The 26,549-nt window shown below is 43.6% G+C and overlaps 1 protein-coding gene across 3 annotated transcripts in view; it reads right to left on the bottom strand.

The window, feature by feature from the left end:
• Window positions 1–26,549, bottom strand: part of HGF (hepatocyte growth factor) — a 79,131-nt gene that overhangs the window by 50,702 nt on the left and 1,880 nt on the right. Inside the window, exons 2-6 of one of the 3 annotated variants that reach the window (XM_054017328.1) lie at window positions 14,275–14,322; window positions 14,000–14,203; window positions 10,043–10,155; window positions 9,233–9,347; window positions 481–623 (exon numbers count right to left, since the gene is read on the bottom strand). In XM_054017328.1, the coding sequence (XP_053873303.1) occupies window positions 481–623; window positions 9,233–9,347; window positions 10,043–10,155; window positions 14,000–14,203; window positions 14,275–14,318 (619 nt within the window). In that variant the 5' untranslated portion in view covers window positions 14,319–14,322. The remainder of the gene's footprint in view (window positions 1–480; window positions 624–9,232; window positions 9,348–10,042; window positions 10,156–13,999; window positions 14,204–14,274; window positions 14,323–26,549) is intronic. The other 2 variants (XM_054017347.1, XM_054017337.1) reach the window with 2 other exon arrangements.

Below are 26,549 nucleotides of genomic sequence, written 5' to 3'. Positions count from 1 at the left end.
GTCTTACCCAGCATAGCTATTCTTATGTTCTTATTTATAAACATCAGTTGATAGAACGCACCCAATCAGAATGCTCTACAGCAATTACATTGACCAATGTTCCTTACAGATTATCACATGAGCATCATTTGAAGGTGAAACAATAATTAACTTTCAGAATTCATCCTCAAATCCATTATGTAGCAAAACTCAACTCAACATTAACTACGGACCTGCAATAGGTGCTTTCATAATGTACTGAACACAACAGAAATTGTTAGCTGATCTGTAGTGGACTAGAGAGCTGTTCAAATGATCTCATTTGTGTGATAAGCATATCATTACTCAAACACCTCTTGCTAAATCAGTCATTCTTACTAAGAATTGAGCCATTCTTTGTTCAAAGCCCAAATAGAAATACTCTCTAATAACTAATAACAGTTACATACTTGCTTCCAGGGCAGAAGAGACATTTCTATGGTATCAACTGTGTCATGTTACCTTCTGAACAGAGAGGAATGTCACAGACTTCATGGCGTATCTCTGGATTGCTTGTAAAACACCAAGGCCCTCCTTCTTCCCCTCGGGGATTCCGACAGTAGTTTTCCTGTAGGTCTTTACCCCGATAGCTCGAAGGCAAAAAGCTAGTTTTAAAATGACAATCATTACAGTATAAGAGCATGCAAACTTTGTTGTGAATCTTACTGTATTCATGAATACTTACAGCTTATGAAACTCTTGCTTTCTTTTCCGCACACGCTATATGTGCCTGCGCACACATCCATATATCTCTACCTTAAATTTTATACAGTTTCTCATTTTAACACATGACAAGACCAAAGCTAGATTCAGCCATCTTTATTCCTATTGAGTAACACCTTACTCAGCAACTAAGTCCACTGATTTCACCCCAGGGTCTCCTACATTTAAATGTGCTTGTCAAATAGATGCAGAGTTGAAGTAATCGGTAATTAGGTTTATCACATAAATGAGATAATTTAACAGTAATTTAATCCACTAAATTTCTATTGTGTTCAGTACATATAGATATAGATAGATCTAGTCTAATGGTGCTACACAACCTGAGTAGAGGTAGCAGAAACTGTCCATTAGATTGTGTGTTCTCAGTCCAGGTGGATCACCTTTCTTTATGGATAGATCGGAGAGTTGTACTGAAACTTTTTTTCTGTTGTAATACGGGTTTAAGATATGAAAACCACTGTATTACAACTACAGACGCAGACTCTTTACATATTATAAAAACAACTCCATTATACTTTACATTTGGAATAACCATACCCAAGCATTGCATTCTGGAATGTGTTTCCATCCTGTTCCAATATAAACTTTGACATTCTGATGCTGCGTAAGGAGACCAAGTAGGAAATTAGCATCATGTTCCTGCAGAGAATTTTGGAGCAACATTTCCAACCACCAAACTAAGTGAAGTATTTAAGATATTACTTCACTCACTTTGTCCCTCTCATATACTGTATCCAAAACAGCTACAACAACACTGCAAACAACAATTTTGCCATCTGATATGGAAATTCCACAACACAAAGAAGATGGAAGACAAACTTAACAGCAACATCTACTTCCTGAGCAAATGCAAGAAACAAAACAACATCCCTAGAGAACTCACCATCTATAACCCTCTGACAATCACATCCAATTCTGAACAACTCTGCAAAAGGATTTCAGAAAAACTGAGGTGTAATCTCCTGCACCTCACATATTCTGGAAGGGACCACCTCAAACGAGAAATCATCACATGTTCCCACACAATGGAAGGGAAAATGAGGAAACCTACCTGGAGATCATACAAGAAACCCAAAACAACTATCAAAATACTTGCTGACAGCCATGCAACACAAAAACAAAAGTGGAATCATCTATAACAACAACAACTCCAAAACCCTCAGAACTTCACCTCTAGGATAAACCAGGGCACAAGGACCTACCACATGGACACTACACAACAACCCAAAATCAACAGCCTATCACAATTACCCTAACTGGAACTGAATTACCAGTATTCTCTGAGGGACTGAACTTCTATCCCACCATTGAAACTGATACCACACTGACATGTGGAGAACTGGAAGAATTCTTTCGCTGACTCTCTCTCAAAGAATTACTTCACAACAAAGTTGACATCAACCAGAACTACCATGTCCCCACCGACAGTCATAAATAAAAAAGAATTATCTGACTGGACACCCATCAGTGGAGGAAATTACACACTTGATCATTACATCACAAAAGACTGTGGAATCCTGAAACATCATATCTACCCCAATCTCTCCACTGCCAAGAGGTCAGCTACACAAGTCCCTGAAATCCAGCCACCATACAGTGATCAAAGCAGCAGCCAAAGTGAACACCCTCATAGTCCTCAGCTGCGATGAGTACATCAACAAGGCCAACTGACAAGTCTCCAACACCACCCTCCTATAAGGAATTCAAAGAAGACCCCCACACCACAAAGGAATTTAAGGATATCATCAAATCCTTCCCCAGACAACTCCAAGAGAAACTCTACAACCTCCTCCCTCATGAACCTACCCCAGGGAACTTCTACATGTTTCCCCAAGATACACAAATTAGCGAAACTAGGCAGACCCACCATATCTGGCCACAGCATGCTTATGAATATGAGAACTCACAGAAATCATCCTCAAAACACTCACCACAAAAAGGACAAGTTTTCTCCAGGATACAAGCGACTTCATCCAGAAACTTCACAACATTAACAATCTCCCTCAGCACAACGTACTTGCCACCACAGAAGTCACCTCCCTATCTACCAATATCCCTCATCATGACAGCCTCTCTGCCTGCCTCAGATATCTTCACAACAATGAACGACACCCGAATGTTTCCACACGAAACACATCAAACTCATCCATTCCATCTCACCCTTAAGAACTTTACATTCAACAATTACTTTTTTCCAAACCACGGGAATAGCCATGAATACTAGGATGGCTCCCCAACATGTCAACTTCTTCATAGGTCACCTCAAGGAAGAATTTCTGGAAATATGCACCATAAACCAATGAAATACCTGATACACATCAATGATATTTTTATCGTCTGGAGAGATGACCTAAACTCCCTCACAGATTTTCACCACAACTTCACCAACCACCACCTATCCTTCACTCTCTCTAGAACACTCCCATACCAGCATCAACTTCCAGGACACTAAGATAAGCTTCTGTAATGGAAAGCTACCGAAAACTATACACAAGAAGCCCATAGATCACCAGACTTACCTTCAAAGATCCAGTAACCACCCCAGACACACCAAGAAATCTGTTATCTACAGCCAGGTAATCAGATACCACAGAATATGCTCCAAGAAGAAAGCCTGGGATACACACCTTAACACACTTAAAACCACCTTCACCAAACAAGGACACTCCACCAGAGAAGTAGATCACCTCAAGGAATAGCTTACACAAACACCTCAAGAGAACCTGCTTCAATACAGAAAAAAAAAAAACCCAAACCCTGACTGTATACCCCTAGTTGTCACTTATCACCCCACACTGAAATGCTCATGAGGTATCATCAAATAATTACAACTCATACTTGCTGGGGACCACATCCTGAAAGAAATCTTTCCCAAACCCTCTCTTCTGGCCTTCAAACAACAACCAAAGCTCACCAAGCTCATAATCAGAAGCATGCTCCCTATAGACCATGACTTACGAACTCAAAGCAGCACTAGACCCTGTCAAAACAACAGATGCAAAACGTGCAGCCATGCTACAATGATCAACACCACCCACAACACACCTTTCAAGATCCAAACGTATATCACCACATGTGGTGTAACTCATCCAGTGCATCAAATATCCCATCCTTTAACTTGTCCCTGCTCAGATTTAAATCAAAACCTGTTCCAGTACAAGGATTTAAGGTAAAATGAAGCACCAGAACCAATCTGTGAGCTTTGGGGCACTGGACAAATCCAACTAAGTTTGTAACATTGGGCCTGATGTAGCAGAGACAGTCATGTCCGGAGATAGATATCGGCAAAAACAGAGGGTTGGTTAGAAATTAGGAAGAAGATGTGCTACCTGCCTGCAATGATTAAACTTAAGAAAAGGTTGGAGTTTGGGTTCTGGTTCTTTTTATGAACTGGAGTGATATGTGAAAAATTTCCAGAATCTGTTTGCCCATGTCTAATTCATGTTTTAGTCCTATTCTTGTTTTAGTCCCATTTGCAATGAGAAAAGATGACGCTTTGTGAAAAGTGAAAGAATAATTTTTGGAATCAAATCACTGGAAAGTTTCTATCAATGTACCCTTACCCTGGGATTATCTGAATATAGTGAGGATATTTTGTAATATTACATATTTATAAATTTTAAAGGAAGGTTATATGGCTCATAAGACTAGCAATGAGAATCGGAGCCTTTCATGTCTTGGTCACTCATTTATAGCCATCTCAGCCAAGCTGGTAATGAGCAATGCCAGGATATGTCTTTGGTAGTATATGAAATAGTTGGTGTTCTTAGTACAGTAGTTAATGGATGTGTCTCTATATTGCAAAAACAAAAACACCCTTTGATTAGTACTAATTGTCACCCTTGTTGGCAGTCTTATTAGAGAAACCAGACTGAGCGGGCTGGAGTCTACATGTTAGTCTACCCTCCAGGTGAGAACAGAATTGAGGCACAATGAGTCGGCAGCATGAAGAAGCTTAAAGTGTTCCTGCCAGGTATCTGCTCTGTGAATAACCAAAAGACCATATCCATGGTTCTCAGTCTTGCATTTTTCACAGTATTATATTCACTCATTTCTTTAAAAAGCTAATACAACTGCTTTTCTACACACTCTCAGAGTAAAAAGGGTTATACAGAGAGAGAAACAAAGGCATTAGATGTGATGCCACAGGTCACTGCAGTCAGTAGAAAGATTCCCATTGATTTCAATAGATTTTGGATCATTCCCATAGGGAGGTAGGACTGCAGTAAAGTAAAAAAATATATTTCCTGTGTTTAGTGATGAGCCCTTTGGAGTGTGTACTTCAGTCTGTATCTTAGGACTTGGGATTTGCTCTAATTACAGCCATTGGTGTAGCGGGACTGGTGAAACTCCCAGTGTAGACAGGAAAAGACACTATTTGCACTAGTAGAGCTTACCCTTGCTTGAAACTGGGGTAAATTCTCCAGAGCTAATAGCTAATCTGCTTGTCTATGCTGGGGGAGGGGGGTACAGTAGTGCTACGGCTGTCATCAGTGCAAATCCCCAATTTAGAAGAGACTACACTTGCATTTTACTCTTTAAACTGAATTAACCAGTTGTTGTACTCATACAGCAGAACTGATCCAACTCATACAAAAAATACAAGAACAGCTTACAGTTGCTGCCTCACTTGGCTAACTTCATGGTATGAATGAATAACAAAAGGGGAAAAAAAGGAAAATCCCTACCCACTCCCACCCACCCCACCAAAAATGTATTTTTGTCTTTTTTTAACCTTTGGTTACTTAAATCTTGGAACAGACTGAGTTGGAAAATATCCCGGTTACTCACATCCTGGTTGCAATTAGCACGATGTAGTAGCATAATTTAATGGGAGTTTTTCCTATTCTTGGTCCTTGGAGAGAATAATTTTCCTCATTTTACCATTGCCCATTGCATATTTGTTCCTTTTTTATTCTTCTGCATTTTCATCACATAACTCTCTCAAAACATCTTAGACCTTGTCTACCCGTGTGGTGGTGAGTATGGTATGTGCAGCTACAAGCTCAGTGAAAAGCAAGATAAAGACAGCTCTAGGCAAACTTTTCTGATGGAGAATACATCTCGTGTATGTGTTAAGTGGTGTGTCACTGAACGCTAGAGTATTTCATTTTATTATTTTACCATCACAGAGTCTCTCAGCTCAGAAATAACCATTACAAAAGTGAATCCAATTTACCCCAGGATCAGGATCAAAACCATTTCTGAAATCATTCACACCTTCCCGTGTCTGCCTTGTCTATTTAATCTGTAATCTCTTCAGAGCAAGAAATGTCTCTTACTCTATATTTGTACAGTGCCAAGAACAATGGAGCCTAGGCTTGTCAACCCTCCAGGTTTCGCCAGGAGTCTCCTGGAATCAGGCCCTATCTCCCAGAGGCTACTGAAGCCAATCTGGGAGATTTTAGGGCGCTAAAAGGCCAGCTGCACAATTGGATTAAGGCAGGCTCCCTGCCTGCCCTGGCCCCACACTGCTCCCAGAAGCAGCTGGCACATTCCTGCGGCCCCTGGGGGTGGGAGTGGGGAGGCGGTCTCTGCATGCTGCCCAGAGTGCCGACTCCGCAGCTCCCATTGGCCGGAAACTGTGGCCAATGGGAGCTTCAGAGGCGGCACCTGCAAGCAGGGGCAGCGCACGGAGCCCCCTGCCTCCCCACAGGGGCCGCAGGAGCATGCCAGCCACTTCCGAGAATGATACGGGGCTAGGCAGGCAGGGAGCCTGCCTTAGCCCCACTGTGCTGCCGACCGGGAGCCACCTGAGGTAAGTGCCGCCGAGCCAGAGCCTGCCCCTCCTGCACCCCAATCTCCTGACCCAGCCCTGAGTCCCCTCCTGCACCCAAACTCCCTCCCAGAGCTTGCACCCTACTCCTATATCCCAACCCCAGTCTCAGCCCGGAGCCCCCTCCCACACTCCAAACCCCTTGGCCACAGCCCAGAGCCTACACCCCCTCCCGCTACCCAACTCCCTGCCCCAGCTCGGTGACAGTGAGTGAGGGTGGGGGAGAGTGAGTGATGGAGGGAGGGGGGATGGAGTGAGCGGGGTGGGGCAGGGGAGTTTGGGTTTGTATGATTAGACAGTTGGCAACCCTAATGGGGCCTCAGATTTGGTTGGGGCTTCTAGGCACAACTGTAATATAGAGTAAAAACAGTAACAATAGCATAATCATTTTAACATCAAAGCACTACCTTCCAGAGTATGGAGCAAGTACAAATTTTGAGGAAAAGCTTATACAAAATGAGTAAACTTAATTTCTTTCCATGAGTATGGAAAAAAGATTTGTTTCCACAATTGCTACCTTGTGATAACCAGATGTTGTGACAAAACTGACCTAATAACTCCCACCCTACATGTTAGTAAATTCCAAACACTCCACTGTTTGCTTCCATTCCATCTCACTCAAACCTCCAATGATGAAACAAATTTTCTGATGTTGAGAAACAAAATTAGCATGTGACCACCTTGTTTATCATGACCTTTTCAAACAAAATCTATTGCACAAGGCGGGAAGAAGTCAGCTTCACAGCATGCTTCTCAGATGAGTAGCCATCCAAATTCATTACTACAATGCAAAAGTAAAATTGCTAAAGATATTAACCAAATACATTTACAGTAAACCAACTTCTGTATGCTGCTACCACTGAAGTTAATGGGAGTTTTGCCACTGACACCGAAGAAAGTAGTATCTGAGAATGACTCTGAAAGGTAATGAGTGCTGAGGTCTCAAGTGTGAGCTAAGGACTCTGAATTCCTTTCAGGATCAGGCCCTAAGCTCAAGAATTAAGTCCTATAGCTATTGTACCATTCTCCAACTATTGCTGTGTTATTATTTAATCGTATATATTATATATGTAATCCTAAATCTGAAAGGAAATATAAACCAAAACAATTCTTCATGCATTTATTATGACTAGTTCTAAAAATGATAGCCAGTACTCTCAAATCCTCTACAGACTGCATGCAACTCCACTTTAAGGCCAACTTCCTCTGAGAAACTCTTTCATGAGTGAGGTTAGTTTCTAAACCGTACTTAAAAGGACAGAGTGGTAATGCTCCTCCGGAAATGAACGGGAAGTCATTCATTGATTTGTTTATTGATTTCAAATACCTATCCCAAGCTCAAGGTGCTTTAACAAAGCTTATCATCCACAAGATTTGCAACATGAACCAAACTATAGAGACAATTGTAAGCATCCAAAACAGATAAACTAACACCCCCAAACCCGCCACTCTATATTCGTAAAACTATCCCTTTCCCAAAGACCTGGGGGAGGGGGGGGGGGGAGTCAAAAAGTGGGCGTTGCAGAATTTTACAGTGCACTGCAAATTTAAGGGACAAATTCTGCTCTCAATTATTGTTCACTAATGTAAATCTGGAGTTACTTCACTTCTCAGTGTAAATGAGGGCAGAACTTGGCTCTTGCGTCTTTAGCATCAAATTATAGATCTCTAATGTCTAGAAGGGATCATCTCATCCATAATATGTATAGATAGCTGTAAATATATGATACACTGACTTAAAAAATATATAGATTTTGATGGCTCCCAGGGTTGGTATTAAGACTCCAGTGTGGTTAACTCCCATTTAAAAAAGAAATAGCCTAATTGGTTAGACGGATTGGCTGGATTTGGATGCTAGGGCCATCAGCAGAAAGGAAGGAGAAGACTGCTCTTTAATCCTCCTGACAAGCCCTAATGCAGCTCCTTGCTTCTACCCTCTGTTCACCTCTCATCATTTGTCCTCTCTTCACGGTCCTCAGCTACAAGACAAGCCACTGCTTAAAACTGCTGTGGAGCCAACTGCTTGGCCCATAGCACTCGGCTGGCTGGACACACCTTTAATCAGCACCTTCCTTCAGAGCGAAGTGTGGAACAGGTTAGAAATCCTACACCCATCACCCACCAGGCTTCCACTAAGTTTCATTCCAGAAGCAGCATCCTCCACTGAGTAATCGTCGTGCAGCAGCACTTGCCTCCGCCCAACCCCCAGTAGCAATTTCCTTCCAGAAATACATCCCAACTCTTTCCACCTTCCACCCAGCAGCAGCCAGAAGCACAAAGAAGCACTCTGAGAAAGTTTGTGGCTCCTAGGACTTCCTTAATTGTTTGATCCGGGATATGAATTAGGCCATAACTAGGTTACAGAATTCAATGGAGCAACTCAGTTACTCAATGGTATAACTGAATTCAGAATCTAGACTACCCTCTATCCCCAAAATCCTTCATTTTAAATATAGGTTGGTAACTGGAAAGGTCCCAGTTAGAAAATGCCTAATATTTCTGGGTCCAGTCATTTCAGAGACTGAAAGGTGAAATGCCTGACGTGTTGGAAGAAGAGTAGGGTCAAAGACCCATTACTCATTTGTAAAATTAAAAATGAATCAGGAGCTAGACCCCACCATACATGCTTGTACTCCATGTTCCCTAACTTCAACGTACAGGATACCAGCAGAGTTCCAAAAGCGTCTGCCCTTCTTATGTTCAGACTATGCTTACCTGTGCTCGTGGGGTATCATAGAATTCCATGCCTGACACTGGATGCCACTTTTGGTAACTGATATTGTTCCCTTGTAGTTTGCACCTTTACCGATGATACAGTTTCTAATGTAGTCTGTTGGAAGAAAATGGAGGGGGGGAAATAAGAACCTAGTGGAAAGTCTTGTTTACTTGTTGAAAATGAGAGCTGGTAAACATTTTTTGAACGAAAAGGATTTTTGTTGAAAAAGTAACCTTTTTTTTTTCCAGAAAAGTTTTTTGTTTTTTTTTTCCTAGAAAGGCATACAGCTTTTTGTGCAAAAGCTAAAGAACAATGATAATGTCATGTCATAATTTTTAACGTTTCCACAAAGAAGTGCCTTTTTTTTTTCAAAATACTTAATCCTAAACATTATCCAAAATGCTTCTGAAAAGGTAATTGAAATGTTTCATTTACCAAAAGTACGTGCTGAGCACGTTCAACTCACACTGACATCAGTGACCCAAACAGGAGCAACACTAAATCCTATGGCAATAACCCACTGGATTAGGCCCTTAAATAGTAAAGTAAGCAGCAGTGCAATCCAGCACATAATATGCGACATAAATACCAAAGGACACAAAACTGAGGCTCTTACATATACAGTTCATCACTGAGCTGTGTATCTCAGCAAAGATAAAGGGTATCTTTTAAACAGAGAGTTTTAAGGCACAACACATCAGCTCCTCGAATGCACAAACCATCCTTTCCTCGGGTAAGACACACAGTCATAAAGGTCACTTGCTGACTCCCTTCTCCGTAGCACTGTGCTTGGGGAATAAATCAGTTACCTTTCTTTTCATATAGATCAAACGCATGGTCTTGCTTCTTCCTCACTCCATTCGTCATGCTATTGAAAGAGAACCAATGGCATCGTTTTGTAGCTTTGTCAAAAGCAAAGGCCCTGAAACGAAAATCTCAATGAGGAAAGGAATCCTACATGGTTTACAGCAATGACAGATGACACACCAATGAATATACTATGATACTAAATCCATTTTTACTGGGAAACGCACAGAAGCAGCCAAATTGGTATTTAAACCGATGACTGTGCTGACAAGCATACAGAAACAAAGAAATTAAGTGGTTGTGGTTGTAGCACTAAACACCAGTTTTGCTGCTTGCACTAATTTCAGGTTTCACTTGTCATTAAAAATCTCTATTTTAAAAGTAAGACTAATGTGGCTGAGGCAGTACATGAAGCCCCAGTTGTGCTCTTTTCTAAAAAAGACATTCCCTTCTGCTATAAGAGGTGTGGAAAGAAAGAGGGGGATATACTGCATTGAACCGCATAGGCCAAATTCATTCCTCATATAATTAGATGCAACTCAGTTGACTTCAATTCAGTGGACTTACACTAGATATGAATGTGGCTGATGAAGTTGAAAATAATGACAATACCCTGTACCTAGACGAAATCTTCCACCCCAGGATCTCAAACATTAATTGAAAATTGCATGCCTCACAGGGGTGTAGAAAGTATTTCACTCATATTTCTTAAAGATAAATGGAAGCTCAAAGCGGAGTCAGGAATATTATTGTTAATTATTACAATTATGATAATCCCTTTTCCTCCCATCCCTGTCCTTTGCTGTTGTTTCATTCCACTCCACTCCTGACTTCTTTGCCTCTTCTCTCCCACTGCAAAGTATGTCCCTCTAAACTCAGCCTCTTTCTTCTCCAACATTTGCTTTCTCCACTCTGCTTTGGTGCTACTCAGCCCTCGGCTATCTGTGAGCTGAGGGGTGAAAACATTATCTACTATCTCATGACCAACCAGACTTCCTCTGCTACAGATTTGTCCACTCCTCCTTCAGTTCCACTTTATTCTTTCCCAAAATAGCACCATTTCTCCAGCTTTACTGACTCCCACTATTTCTGCAGCCTTATTAATAGACTTTAAAAATCTTGACTCCTTCCTAAAATCCCACATATCCTAATGCCACAAACCACTGTCTCTTTGCAAGATGTCATTGCCTTTTTCAAAGAAAAAATGTTATAAGATAAGATGCGACTTCTCACCCCTTCACCTTCTCCCCCATCACCACCACCACCGTTTCTCATCCCTTCTCTAACCACTCTACCTGTTCTTTGGACTCCAACCCCTCCAAACTGCTAACCTGAATCCCTCTGCCACTTCTTCAGCCTCTTTTCTACCCAGTTCTCCTAAAGATGCCATATCTGATCTCTTTTCTGACAAAAATCAACCATTGACCCCCATCTGCCTCTCCAAATATATTCTCATTTCCCTTCTTCTCTTCACTTCTAAACTCACTGAATGCATCATTTGCAACCATTTCCTTGAGTACCTCCTCCAGCTTCATCTTGGATATTTTCTAGTCTAGCTTTTGCCCTCTCCACACAAAGATTTCTAACAACCTTTTCCTGACCACATTTTCAGAGCTGTTACACTCCCCAAAATTATTTTTTATTATTATGATGATGATTGGAACTGACAGTGAACCAAAAAGTAAATTATTCTCACAGCTTCACTGGTCAATTTTATCTTATGTATATAGTCATTTTCATTTTTTATTGTCACACACTAGCACAATGCTGAGGATTGGGCTCCAAACTCTAAGGGGAAAGTTAAACATTGATTCTTTTAAATATTTATATTCATTTCTAAACATTTATTTTTCACTGGCATTAAAGAAATCCTGTTGCCCTCTGTGCACTTTATATCAATACTTAGGGCCAAATACTGTATCAATTGGCTTAGGGCCAAAACCCAGACGTACCAATTGAGGGCCCTGGATACATAAAATGAGTCCAGTTAATGCTGCCTGAGAGGGCTGGTTTCTGGGAGCCTAGGCAAGGCTTTTTCCTACAGTGCATGGAGTTGTGCATCATGGAAATCTTTGTCTGACACTGTGGGGGGAGGGGGTGGTAGCCTAGGGAAGCAGTAGATGCTGGGCCTGTGGATCCATGATTAGGCAGATCTGACATTCATTCTAACTCAGGAAGCAAGTGCACATCAGAAGCAGGACAGTGCTGCCACTCTGCCAGCTGGATGCAGGATTCCTCCCGTCCCCCACTCCTCCCAAGCCCTTGTATATCTCCCCAGTACACAGCCTTTTTATTCAGGCTGTGCACAAAGGAAAGGATTTGCCCCTGAATGAATGCAACGGCCACAGTCGTGATGGAAAATCCTTCACAAATGAGAAAGTAATGAAAAAATATGAGCAGTTCTAGATTATTTTTCATAATGGATTAAAATAACACACATGTATTAACCTACTTTTCAGGACACAGCAGCCAGGGCAGCCACAACTCGTGAAAGCTTGAAGCAATTTTCCTGAGCAGATGTAGGAATTTAGCATTGTTCAAAGTCTGGCAGAGTTCAGAAATAATTTTTATATTATGCAACCTCAGTAATTTTATTGTGGGCCCCATTTCTGCACTCTTCCAGCTCAGCTCAATGGGCAGGATCCCATGCTGTCTTGAATCTTATGTCTGACCTGATCAAGTTCCCACTGAAGACAATGGGAGTTATGATTCTTACTACACTGGGGACAGGATTAAGTCCATAGCCATGTGAAAAGTGAGTGTCAGTTGGGTGCAAAATATTATCTACCATTCTCATCAGGTAGCATTTTACACCCACCTGGCACTCATTTTTCACAGGGGCCAGAACTTGCACCCTTGTTGGTGACTTTCGTGGGAGAAGGACCAGGCTCTATATGAGTATCTCTGCAAAGGAGGTTCTCTAAATAAAGCATCTGATTCTGGTCCCATTTGTAGTCAATAGTAAAACTTCCACTGCCATCAGTGTTGGTGGATCCTATTTTCCAGCACAGGAGTTATCTGCATCTCTCCTCTGCAATCAGCATTGGCCTGCTAAACCCAGGGTTGTGAGTTCAATCCTTGAGGGGGCCACTTAGGGATCTGGGTCAAAATCAGTACTTGGTCCTGCTAGTGAAGGCAGGGGGCTGGACTCGATGACCTTTCAAGGTCCCTTCCAGTTCTAGGAGATAGGATAGGATATCATTTTCTTTCATTTGTAGTCACACCCATAGATTAATACAGGCCAGAGGGAAAATTCAGGTCCATTGCATAGTGGACAAAATACTGTGTTTTATTCCAAAAGAGAGTATAGATCAATCTTACTGTAGGCAGGGAAGCAATCAGCAGCAAGGTGTGTTGAAAAAGACAACAGACACCTCAAGATATTTATCGCTCAGAGTTTCAATTTGTAATTATTATGCAGCCCAAAATGTTTGATCACATTGTACCAGAGATTCTACGTACATGCCAATGAACTTCAGCCATGCACTTAACTGTGTTCCAAGTGTGGAATTCCCACTGAAGTCAACATGAGTAACATGTAAAGGATGAAGGCAGAATATGGCTTAAAGTGGTACTGCAGCAGTGTAGCTGTAATGTACAACAATAACCATTTTAAAAGCAATGGAGACATGGAGAAAACTCACTCTTCTGTAACAACAACAAACCTAAAACAAGCCATCCACATCTTAATTTGAGCACATTGCTTTAGATCTAGTATGCAAAAAACATTACAGATTGCACTGGTAAAGAAATCCGAACTCCTCCAATTTCACGTTAAGGGTTTGAGAAGACCAGAGAATCTCTGATCACGAAGAGCAAGATCACAGCTGTCAAAACACAAACGTCAGGGTATACACTCTATCCAAGGCGGCAGTCCCAATGATGTGAAGGTAAGTGATGTGCTTGGCTAGACGTCACTTTAATAATGAAACAAAAATATTAGAGATGTAATAACTTACTTGCAAGGGAACGAAAAGCCTTTATTCCTGCTGCATCTCTTGGCACATTGCTCTGTGCTGTTTAACAACTTGGTTTTCCCCACTAGCGATAGGTCTGATCTAATTAGCATAGTCTCGCCTGTCTTTTTGAAGTCATGAAGAGCATTTCTCCTTTTCCCTTTGCCCTCTGTGGAAGAACCCAATAAGATAAAAGAAAAGACACACCTTTAAAGAGAGCAATCAAGATAATGATTTCACTCAACAATGTATGAAGTTTATTAAGAAACCAAACCCACATCAGCTCCCACAGCATGGAGGGGAAAATGTCACTTGCAGTCATTGATCTGCATTCATTCAAACACAGAGATCTTTTAAAAATACAGCAGATAACTTCAGTTAAACAATTGTATAAGACACTAGTCTAAAGAAGTAGGCAAGAGTCGGTGCCAGGAGCACATCACTTATATTTCAAGCTTTACTTTTTTCTCTCCTCTGTACAAGTTGCAGCAATGCATGTTACAAAAGATGCTCAGCAGCAATTAGATTATAAAAGAGGTTCAATAGAGCCTGTTACTTTTTGCAAATATAGACCACAGGCCTGATTCTTCATTACCTTGGACCATGTGTAGGTTATTTGTGCCAGTGCAAGGTGAGTTTAAAATGCTCCCAGGTCAGAATGGTAGCATTTTACATTCATTGTGCAGTGGTGTAAATGACTAAACAAGAGGCAGGGCAGAAGAGAATCAGACCCCGTGTCTCAGAACAGACTTCTACCAACTACAGGAGGGTTCCCAGGAGACCCTGATTAAAAGTCCACCATCCCGTTATATGGAAGTCTATGATGAGCTCATTCCTTCACTGGATGCTGCTCAACCAACCATCCAAGAGACAGGGCTGGCTCTAGGTTTTTTGCTGCCCCAAGCAAAAAAATTTTTGGCTGCCTCCGATGCCAGCCCTGGGCTCTCCCCCTCCCCCCCCCCCCACCAACTGCACCCTCCTGCCACCCCAGCCCTGGGTCACTGGTAACTCACTCCCAGGGCGGGTCATTCAGCGGGAATTTTGGATGTGCACAGAACACAGACAGGACTGGTTCCCATATGGTTACAGAACTGCAGTAAAGTGGAACAATTTTCAGCTTGTGTGACTGGAGGATATCTGGATGCATATTATAAGACTGTCCTACATAAATGAGAAGAAGTTGAGATGCCTTTATTATTCTATTGTTCCATTCTTTGTTTCTATGGGGAATGCACTATCACGGTCTTCCTTTTAAACAAATAAAACTAAAACTTAAAAAAAAAAAAAAAAAAAGCAATGGCTGTTGAAAATAGCAATTCCAGTCCTAATAACCACTGAGAAGCATTTCTTGCTCAATTTATTCTACTTTTTCTACAGCAAGTTACAGTGGATCAGTGTATTTGATTTGGGGGAAATGAAGTAACTGCTGCCCAAATTGAGTTTGAGCATTCCTGGATTTTGAGGGTGTTCAAATCTGGAAGGTAGGTGCTAGATTCCCTTTCTGAATATTAGCTATATCTGGAAAGGAAAAGTCAATTTCTGCTTTCATGGCTCAGAAGTGGAAATCCTCCTAAGTTCCTGGTACTGTATCTAAAGCTGCCCAGATCCAGAGCCTCCCCTCCCTTACTTTTCATTTTAAATTCTAGTGGGATCTACATACCTCCCTTGCTAGGCTTCAGATAGAGAGGTGCATCATCCATTTAGTCCCCCCAATTCCTTCTTTGGGGGACAGCCCAGGGCTGGGGGAGCAGGGGAGTGCAGGTGGGGGCCAGAGCTGGGGCAGCAGGGGGTGTGGGCGGGAAAGAGCCCAGGGCTGGGGTGGCATGAGGTGCGGATGGGGGCCAGAGCTGGGGCAGCTGGGGATGTTGGGGGGGAGACCCCAGGGCTGGGGCAGCAGGAGGTGGGGGGAGAGCCCAGGGCTGGGGCAGCAGGGGAGTGCAGGTGGGGGCCAGAGCTGGGGCGGCAGGGGGTGTGGGAGGGGATGCACAGGGCTGGGGCAGCAGGGGAGTGCAGGTGGGGGCCAGGGCTGGGGCAATACAGGGATGCGGGGTGACGGCAAAAAATCTAGAGCTGGTTCTGTTCCTACCATTCACAGCAAGCTGCAGATTTCAGTTCCATACTCCTTCCCCCACCCTTTCCTCTTGCTGGTGGCCAAAGGAATGCTGGGAAATGTAGTTCTTTCCCTGCTCCAGGGCTGGCTCTATTGGCAGGGAGCTAACCAAGGAACTACAGCTCCCAGGGCCCCCTGTTGGTTCTCAGCTCCCATGCTGGATTCTTGCACCCCTTGCAAATCTGCTGCCCCAAGCAACTGCTTGCTTTGCTGGTGCCTAGAGCCAGCCCTGCCAAGAGATGAATTACCCCTTGGGCTCCTCAAAATAGTTTAAAGTGGGTTGGGTTGGTTTGCTTTTGCTAGGGTTACCATACGTCCGGATTTTCCCGGACATGTCCGGCTTTTTGGGCTCCAAATCCCCGTCCGGGGGGAAATCCCAAAAAGCCGGACATGTCCGGGAAAATCGGACATGCGGTCGGCGGCTCGGGTGCCGGGCCGGGTGCTCGGGGGGGCCCGGTGCCGGGCCGGAGGCTCGGGGGGCCTGGCCGGCGGTGCTCGGGGGGGCCCGGGGACTCGGCCGGCGGCTCGGGTGCCGGGTGCCGGGCCGGGTGCTGGGCCGGGGGCTCGGCCGGCGGTGCTCGGGGGGGCCGGGTGCCGGGCCGGGCCGGGGGCTCGGCCGGCGGTGCTCGGGGGGGCCCGGTGCCAGGCCGGGCCGGGGGGCTCGGCCGGCGGCTCGGGTGCCGGGTAGGGTTACCATTCGTCCGGATTTACCCGGACATGTCCTCCTTTTTGTGCTAAAAATAGCGTCCGGGGGGAATTTGTAAAGCACTCACAATGTCCGGGATTTCCCCCTCCCCCGGCACAGCAGAGCGAGCGGCTGGGAGGGCTGCAGGAAAGTCCCGGGCTGGACTCCGGAGCAGCTGGAGAGGAGCTCCGCCCTGCATTCTGAGCAAGTGTCTCAGCACAAAGTGCAGCCCTCCCCTTTTGCAACTGGGAGCGGTTTCTGCCATGCCGGGTAGCAAAACGGGAGCGAGAGCACTTTGTGCTGATACAAGGGCGCAGCTCTCCCCTGCAACCCGGTCCGGACCAGGGACCGGGTTTTGTTGTGCAGGGCCAGGGACCGGGTTTTGTTGTGCTGGGGAGCTCAGCCACGTGTCCGGCTCGCACAGAGCCCAACACCCTGTTCTGAGCAGCAGGGTAAGGGGGGGCAGGAGAAGGGGCAGGGAGGTTCTGGAGGGGGCAGTCAAGAAACGGGGGGGGGCTTTTGGGGGGGAATGGAGAAAGTTTTGGGCAGTCAGGGTACAGGTAGGGGGTAGGGTCCTGGTGGGCAGTTGGGGGGGGGTCTTAGGAGGGGGCAGTTAGGGGACAAGGAACAGGGAGTCTTAGGTAGGGGGTGGGGTTCTGGAGGGCAGTTAGGAGCAGGGGTCCCAGGAGGGGGCAGTCAGGGGACAAGGAGCGGGGGGGGTAGGGGGCTGGGAGTTCTGGGGGGGAGCTGTCAGGGGGCAGGGGTGGGGAGAGGGATCGGAGCAGTCAGGGGACAGGGAGCAGAGGGGTTTAGATGGGTTGGGAGTTCTGGGGGGGGCTGTCAGGGGGTGGGGAGTGGTTGGATGGGGCGTGGGAGTCCCAGGGGTCTGTCTGGGGGTGGGGGTGTGGATAAAGGTTGGGGCAGTCAGGGGACAAGAGGCAGGGAGGCTTAGATAGTCCTGGGGGGCAGTTAGGGGCAGGGGTCCCAGGAGGGGGTAGTCAGGGGACAAGGAATGGGGGGAGGGTTGGGAGGTCAGGGGGGGCGGGAAGTGGGAGGGGCAGGGGCGGGGCTAGGGCGGGGCTCCTCCTGTCCTCTTTTTTGCTCGCTGAAATATGGTAACCCTAGTGCCGGGTGCCGGGCCGGGTGCCGACGGTGCTCGGGGGGGCCGGGTGCCGGGCCGGGGGCTCGGGTGCCGGGCCGGGGGCTCGGCCGGTGGTGCTCGGGGGGGGCCGGTGCCGGGCTGGGCCGGGGACACGGGGGGCCCATCCGGGGACTCGGGTGCCGGGTCGGGGGCTCGGCCGGCGGGGTCGGGGGCTCGGCCGGCGGGGCCGGGCCGGGGGCTCGGGGGACGGGCTGGGGACCTGCGGTGCCGGGGGTGGGCCGCGCCTCCTCCCCCCCCACACACACACACACCCTTACCTGCTTCAGGCTTCCCGCGACTCAAATGTTCGCGGGAAGCAGGGGAGGGGGCGGAGACTTTGGGGAGGGGGCGGGGTTGGGGAGGGGGCGGGGCTGGGGCCCCTTTAAAGTGTCCTCCTTTCGGAGGCACTAAATATGGTAACCCTACTTTTGCCTTTAGATCAGATTGCACCAAGCTTCAGGTATTAAAAACAGAATTCTCCTCCTGCAACAAATCCATACAGAATCTTCACTCTGCCACCTCTCATTTCAAACTGCACAAGTTGAACAATGGAATATAGCTACATATATAATATATTCATTTATTTTTCAGAGACAAAAGTACAATCATTGCCAGTAATGGGCAGGTTAATATAGACTTCTTTTACCGGTGGTACTGATTACACTCATGGGTTGTTGTTATGTGAAAAAGCTTTTGTTTAAAATGAAAATATTAATAGATTCCCTAGTTCCACACTTCTTTTTCTGCAGCTCCTGCCATTCAGTGGATACAGAATTAATCACATGCTAAGGGGGAAAATTTATGGAGAGCCCCCTGTGTAAAAGAAGGCAGCTTAAATGAAGTTGCCTTTTCCACAATACGGATTCTAAAGTCAATGCACTGCAACACACATTTCATTCTCATGTGCCAGAACTAACACAGTAAAGTGATCCTTTTAAGCAAAAGGTGGTAAAATGTTGAAAATGCATATCTTATGAGATTTCTTTATTATTGCTGAATTATGATTATATAGCGCCTGAGCCAAGATCTCTCTGACAAATGAAGGTGAGAATCCATTCAGTAATATCAAAGTATTTCTTTCCGGTTTCTGCTGATAACATTTCCCATCCACTGATAAGTGTCATTATCATAAATCCATATGATAATGGGTTCTTAAACTGTCACTAGCTAGCATGAGAGAGCTGGATACAAAAGTGAAGTAGCTTAGCTCAGCCTAAAAGTACTGTAACATTGTTTTATTTTTTTTAAATGAACAGTTGTCCAAAGAGGATTAAGAGTTTGATCCAGCAATTTCTAACAACCCGATTTACTTTAGATCTTAAACAACTACATTCTGTGGCCCTGATTGCAATGCAAGAGGAAAGGATCAAATTAATCCTTTGTGTAACTCCATTACAGCAAACAGAGCTATACCAGAGATGAATTTTAACCATGAATGCTTATCATTCTAGTAATAAAAAAAAAAAAAGAACTTTTACTTTAAAAATAATAAAACAGATTTATTGCGTAATCTTAAACAATTCTCAAGAAATGTTCTCTATTAGATTAGGGCCTCTCAAACACTGGGCTGTAATCAGTAAATGATGTAGGATGGTCACTGATGCATCTCCAGAAAACAGGACATCCCCTCAGTTGCCCCACCTGCCAGCATGATTTCGCACAAACCCTGCGTGCAAGTCTCACTAGTGAGGACAGAGTGTCATGCTTTGTAAAATGGTGCCCTCTCTTCATGATAGCAGATAAAACCACTTCCAGTTTTATGTCAGTACTCGATGTGGACAAACCATACACAAACAGGCCAGTCCATCTTAAAACTGAATGAATGGCTTGCCTAGCCACATGTAATTACAATTCATCCCTACTCTCTAAACTCTGAGTAACCAAAACTTCTGGTTAACTGAGAACGGCTTATTTCCTCTTGTTGCCTATACTGAAGCATGTTTTTTTACTGAGCAAGTCAGAAATTTATAACATGAGTAGCCCTGACAATCCACAACTCTGAAGGTGAGTTTTGCAGGAGCAGCGCTACATAGCTCAGCAGAAATGTAATCATGCAGTGCTTAGATACCTCATAAGTAAGACCCTACGTGAATTGAGGGATGATTGTCAAAAAATTGCGGCTGAGTTGCGGACAAGCCATGCAAAATTGCAGAAAAGTAATAATGGACCTTATTATTTGCAGTAATAAAGTCCATTACTTTTCCGTGATTATCTCGTTAGCCACACAGAGCTGAGAGCGGGGGCTCCCACTGTCAGCCACCGGGGCTGAGAGTGGCTGCGTGGGGCTGAGAGCAAAAGTTTCTGCTCTCAGCCCTGGGGTGGCCGGGGCTCCCACTGTCTGCCCCGAACAGGGCGAGGCTCCTGCTGTCAAAATTGCAGTGGAAGCCTAATACTGCGGAATCCTCAATTTCCACAATATCGCAAGTTAAATAGGGCCTTACCCATAAGCTTAGCTTCAGTCTTCTACAGCAGTGGTTCTCAAAGCTGGTCCGTCGCGTGCTCAGGAAAAGCCCCTGGCAGGCTGGGCCAGTTTGTTTACCTGCCGTGTCCGCAGGTTCGGCCGATCGTGGCTCCCACTGGCCGCGGTTCGCCACTCCAGGCCAATGGGGGCTGCGGAAAGCGGTGCGGGCCGTGCTGGCCACTCTTCCCGCAGCCCCATTGGCCTAGAGCGGCGAACCGTGGCCAGTGGGAGCAGCGATCGGCCGAACCTGCAAACACAGCAGGTAAAGAAACTGGCACGACCCACCAGGGGCTTTCCCTGAACAAGTGGTGGACTGGCTTTGAGAATCACTGTTCTACAGCTTACCTTCACTAGCAAATAAGATGTTGTGTTTTGGTTTGTTTTTGATTTTTTGTTTATTTAAACAAGATAACTATCTCCTGTCAGTCCTCTTGTTGTAAAATCCAGGTGTAAACAAGGCAACCTCAACATAATGGTAGTTTTACTTCAATGTAGCTTGTGGAGGTAAATCTAGGGGGCAGAGGAGGACCTATGGATTACCTTGACCATCTACATGAAGGTAAAAGCAACGAGAAGTCCTTGTGGCACCTTAGAGACTAACAAATTTAAAGCTACCTTGTCTACATTAGGATTTTACAATAAAATAGCTATCTCTTTATAAAAAAAAAAACAAAAACACCCTTTTTTCTACTATAGACACAGCCATACAGTACACAGCCATAGAGTAACTTCAGACTTGTAGAGCAGAACTGAAGCTCTCCAGCAACCTCCATTTAGTCAAATATCCAGTTTTTACTGAGTTTTCAGATGTCCTCCAAGGTTTCTGTAAAATGGGGGTTCATGATTCTACTTGAGAATGTTGCTAATTCGTATGACTTTATTTCTTCCAAGTTGTAATGAAGAGATACTTCAGAGGGTAAAATCCTCCACACTACTACATGCGGCAAGGCCATAGATACTGGAGATCTACACATATTTCCATCAATAGCAAACTAGACCAAGTCATTCAAAAATGTCAAGAATATTTTGATCCACACTTCGGAAAGGCACATCCTCAATACAAGACACCTGCTGCCAGGTGAGACCATTGATCATTATATGAATGATAACGATCACAGACAGAAGTAATAAAACTAAGTCACCTGACTTTGAACAGTTAACAGATGGACTAATTAGTGAGTAAATTATTTGTGGTATTACTGATAACCAGTTCAAAGTAAGATTAAGAAAAGAACTTAACTTTGCAAAGAACAGTAATTAAATACAGGGCTAATGTAAACTATGCTTCCCAAATGAATGGAGAAGCAAGCAATGAAAGGACTGAACTGCATCTAATTAAAATAAATGTTCACTGAGGCACAGAGGCAGAATAAACAAATGGCAAAGATTATATTTGTTTGGAATAAATGTGAAAACAACCACAGTATATCATGCAAATTATCCAACAAGAGAGCAACCATTCTGCAAGAGAATGCCACACACAGTCCAAATTGCAAAAGAAATACAAAGGCAAAATATGTTAACAAATATACAGCTGAAGAAGAAAGCCAAATGGTGATGATGTAGAAACAGAGTTTCCTGGTTAAGTCTCAATAACATTTACAGTGCAAGTGTAATCCACACACCTCCTGGATGTGGTGTTCTGTCCCATTTAGTGGCACCGAGACCACTTAGAGAGAGAGATTAACGAGTTTGCTCTACAGCCTTAACTAATAAGCAGTTGGCTTTTAGCTCATGAGGTAGAGGCTCATGCACTAAGCTCCAGAGGTCCCCAGTTTGATCCCGCCCATGTCGGTGTTACACAAGATTATGCAAAAGACCAATTTCTGACAAAGGAAATAAATGACCAAATATAGATTTCAAAATAGATACTGGAGCTGAGTGCAGTATATACAGTGATAGCACACTGTTAAAATAAAAAAGCATGTTTGAGAATGCACACAAAATGAGCCCATGTAGCAAAGCCACACTGGCATGTTTATATAAGAAGAGTTAGCAGTCACTAGAGTTTGAAACTATGCAACACAAATACCATACTTGTATTGAAGAGCAGTGTGCAAATACATATGATCAAATGGGTGTAGAACTAGTCTACAAAACAGGATGAAAAAGATATTCTTAAAGAATTCAATGAGGTTTATAAATGGACTAGAATCTACGAGGATATTATACATCCTGGGTATATCATATATTAATACAGGTTCCAGCATGCCAACACAAATACATATAGAAAGTAAAAGCTAAATTTAACCAGCAGCAAAATTAGACATTATTGAAAGAATTCTGATAACAACCGATTGGGTTAACAACATGGTCGTCATCATAAAATCAAACCTGTTAAAGATTTGTGTAGAATCAACAGTTTTTAACAGTGTCATCAAACATAGTTTGAGAAGGTCATTCCAGGACTACTAAATTCAGGTCTGTTCAGTTTTGGATGTAAGCCACAGTTTTTGGCAGACCCAGATCAACAGAGAAAGTATAATATTGGCCTTTTCCTCATCCCTTTTGGTAGATATGTTTAAGTGACTTCTCTTTAGAATTACTTCAGCACTAGAGACGTCCCAGAGCTTTGTGTATATGGATGAAATTAATAATTGCCCATGACTGCTGGTTTGGGGCAAAAATGATCAGCACAAAGAGAAGTTGCATAAAGTTCTGCAATGTGACAAAGAAAAAAAACTTTAAATTGAATATGAAAAAAATGACAAGATTGGGTTCAGTGAGATTAGTTATGTAGGCCACCAGCTTTGTGAAAAAAGGGTTTGCCCAGATCCAAGAAAACAGAGACAATTGTACAGATGGAAAGTCACTCAATAAAACAAGGAGGCCATACAGAGAGTCAGCCCTAGCTTGTCACAGTTAAGTGCTTCCCTCAGAATGCTGCCTGAAAACAATACAGAATGGCACTGGGATCATTTTAATTTCCAAAGTTTTCTCTTAGCAAAAAAAGGTACTGACAAAGGATAGGTGCTTCTGTAACAACAATCTGGAAAAAACAAACATATATGTTTTGTCCTTATTTTTGTGCTTTACAGTTGCTTTTTAGGCCAGTTGTCGAGATGGTGGGAGAAAGGAGGGAGGCTGTTTTTTGTTTATTGTTCATTGCTATTGTTTATTTTACCAGTGACTCCTTCCTACAACAGGCACCCCAGTAGCAGGCACCAGGATTAACCTTTTATTAGAAACCTGAGTTTCAAATTCAGTAAGTCCTGTCCTCACAACTCATCTGTACCAAAGCCCATTAGACTAAAGATAATGGTGACAGCAGATAATGTGTTCTAAAGTCAGATGGTATATACATAAGGACATCCCTTCTTCCAGGAAAAGGTTATCTCCTCAGCAGGATGCTGGGACAGACTAGAAGAACTGACTGTTTGGCAGCATGTACTCTGACCGACTGTATCTAACCTCCGACTATAAAACGAGTCTTTTCTTTTGAGATCTGTAGCCTTCAAAGCACTGTATTTAACACAGAAATAAATCCCCACCATGTCACACTACCGTCCACAGTGAAAGCAACAATCTTTACAAGCATTTGGTGTTTCTTTCACCTCCAGCAGTGTGTTGTGTACATTCTTCTGGAAAAGGAGCTTGGTGGTTGCTGGGTATCCAGGCAATGGGAAAGGATGCAAGGAAGCCCACCTCCCCCGTTCTAGAATCCCTGCATACTGGGCAACCACAGAGCGGCTGGGGAGCAGAGCCACAGCTCCATGGTAGCACTGGCCTCCCCCAGATGAGGTGGGAACGTGACCCACCCCTTTTCATGCTTTCTAGAAGATTTGCTCAGGGACTGCAGACAGTGTGTACTGCTCCCATTTAGAAGATGGCAAAGCTGTCGCTGTAATGTGTTCTTCCTGAGTGACCCAGGAGGAATTCTGGCTGTTGGTCCTCCTGATATTGCTACTGCAGGGTAGCCCCACAACGTGAATGCTGGGGGGAGAAGTACAAGACTCTAAACCCACCCTTACAAACAGAATTGTAAAACTCCTCTGCAGGGTCCAGAGAGAGTGCCATTGAGTTGACTGCCCTCCAACTATGGTAGGACAGACCCATGTCTCCTGATTTCCAATCCTGTATCATCCTCACAAAGCCATCCTTCCTCTCCTTCACAAGGCTTAGAAGGACATAAATTGCACATAATACTCAGAAAGAAAGAAAAAAGACTCAGAGGAAAGATGTCATCCTCTGGAGAGAGAATGCACATTTCCCTCCCAACTCTGGCCTCAGTTAAAGTATTATCTTAATGAAAGATAAGCTTCTCCACTAAGAGGCTTTTTCCTAGTTTTTATGCAACATCCTAATCTCAAGTCTTTTTATTCTATTTTTCTCTGGTTATGTTGCTCACAAAAATGATATTAATGGAAACAAAAAAAAATCTGTTAAGTAGGGTAAATTCTGTACTGCATGAGAGCAAAACAAGAAGCCATTGGCACTCTGCGCCAAATGGATTCCATTAACCAGAAAGAATACAGTCTTCAAACTGGTAGAGTTTTGCATTGCTGATGACATATAATATAATGAATATTTACAGCTAGGGAGGGAAGAGAATAAATCACATTAGATTTGTAAAATATATGCAGTTATGCAAGCCACATGGACACACAACTCTCCTATGGCTACCAATATTTGTATAAAGCATTTTTAGTTAAAAAAACAAAATGCTCTCCCACATCTTGTACTACACCTGCACTTCATATTCTTTTCATCTTATGTGACCTACAGAAAATGCTGTGAAACTTGGTTTTAAGAAAAATGGTAGATTAGAGTACGGTGACCAGACAGCAAATGTGAAAAATCAGGACGGGGGAGGGGAGGTAATAGAAGCCTATATAAGAAAAAGACCCAAAAATCAAGACTGTCCCTATAAAATAGGGACATCTGGTCACCCTATGTTAGAGACCTCTTCATGTGAAAATTTGATGCGTTTTTATAAATTTTTCATTCCCACGTGCTAATTTGTGATCCTGGTTCATAAAAATGGGGGTCATTTTAGTTCAACAGCTTTTATTGAGCTAAGCAGTCTGTTTTTTAACAGAGTAAAAGACATACTCACTGGGAATACTGGGATGTTATTAAGAATATCTAAATAGGCTGAATATTGGGGGAAAACTTCCTGAGGAAAGTTATTAGCTTATAGAGTAGTCTCTCAGTGTAAATGATAGATACCTACAGAATACTGCCAATGGACAACTGGCTAGTAAGAACTTCACATATTTATCTCATTCATCTATTCTTATCTTATTATTTATATATTTAAAAAGAATCGGACCTCTCATAATGGGCATTGCTGGCTCACGTCAACACGTTCTCAGTAATGTATTCTTCACTCTCTCTCTCTTTCCCTCTATCCACTGACGTATCCTGACTTCTGAGTGCTGCAACTCAGAGACTCTTATGTTCATATAGAACCTAGCATGTTGGACCGCCAAGCCTTATTTGGGCTTATAGGTACAACCGTAATACAAACAATACATAATAAAAATAAACCTCATAGCTTGACATATTTAACATCAACAGAATAGGGACATTCATACATTAGCAGGGAGGTTGATCTGAAGATATAAGAAGTCTCTTCTATCTCTAAGTTTTAATACACAAGTCAAATAGCTTCATTTCTGAAGAGTTTCTAATGCATTTAATATACAGTATAAAGAATATTTTTTTCAGATTGTACAGGGCCTCTTAAAAATCCCCAGTAAAATAAAAACCTCAGTGGAGAAATTATTCAAGGAGACGTCTTAGTATATGAAAAAAACAAGATATTTTAAAAATTATGGCACAATTTCCCCTCATGTATCTTGTTCTCACAGGAATTTCAAGTTTGGCCTTTTTGATGAAACTCATGGTCTTCATGAAAATAGGAATAAAAAAAGCAAACGAACAGAGTCATGGCACTGAGCTGTCCAATGGTAATGAGTGGCAAGACTCATCTTCTTGGTCCAATAGGGTGGATGCAATATTAAAGTGAGGGCAGAGGGGTTGGAAGGGGGATGAAAACGGAGAGGTGTTGCTGAGAAATGGAAAGGTCACCATTTTTCAAATTGGGCGCAGCTCAATGGCATGGAAACTATGAGACACATGCGGGAAGGAAATAGTACAAAAAAAGTGTACTAACATGCGCCTATACCAGAACACCTGCTGAGTAAGCCCCAC

This window comes from Malaclemys terrapin, chromosome 1 (genome assembly GCF_027887155.1).
Source record: "Malaclemys terrapin pileata isolate rMalTer1 chromosome 1, rMalTer1.hap1, whole genome shotgun sequence".
In the NCBI taxonomy this organism is placed as follows: Eukaryota; Metazoa; Chordata; order Testudines; family Emydidae; genus Malaclemys; species Malaclemys terrapin.
This window is presented reverse-complemented; position numbering and strand designations above follow the sequence as displayed.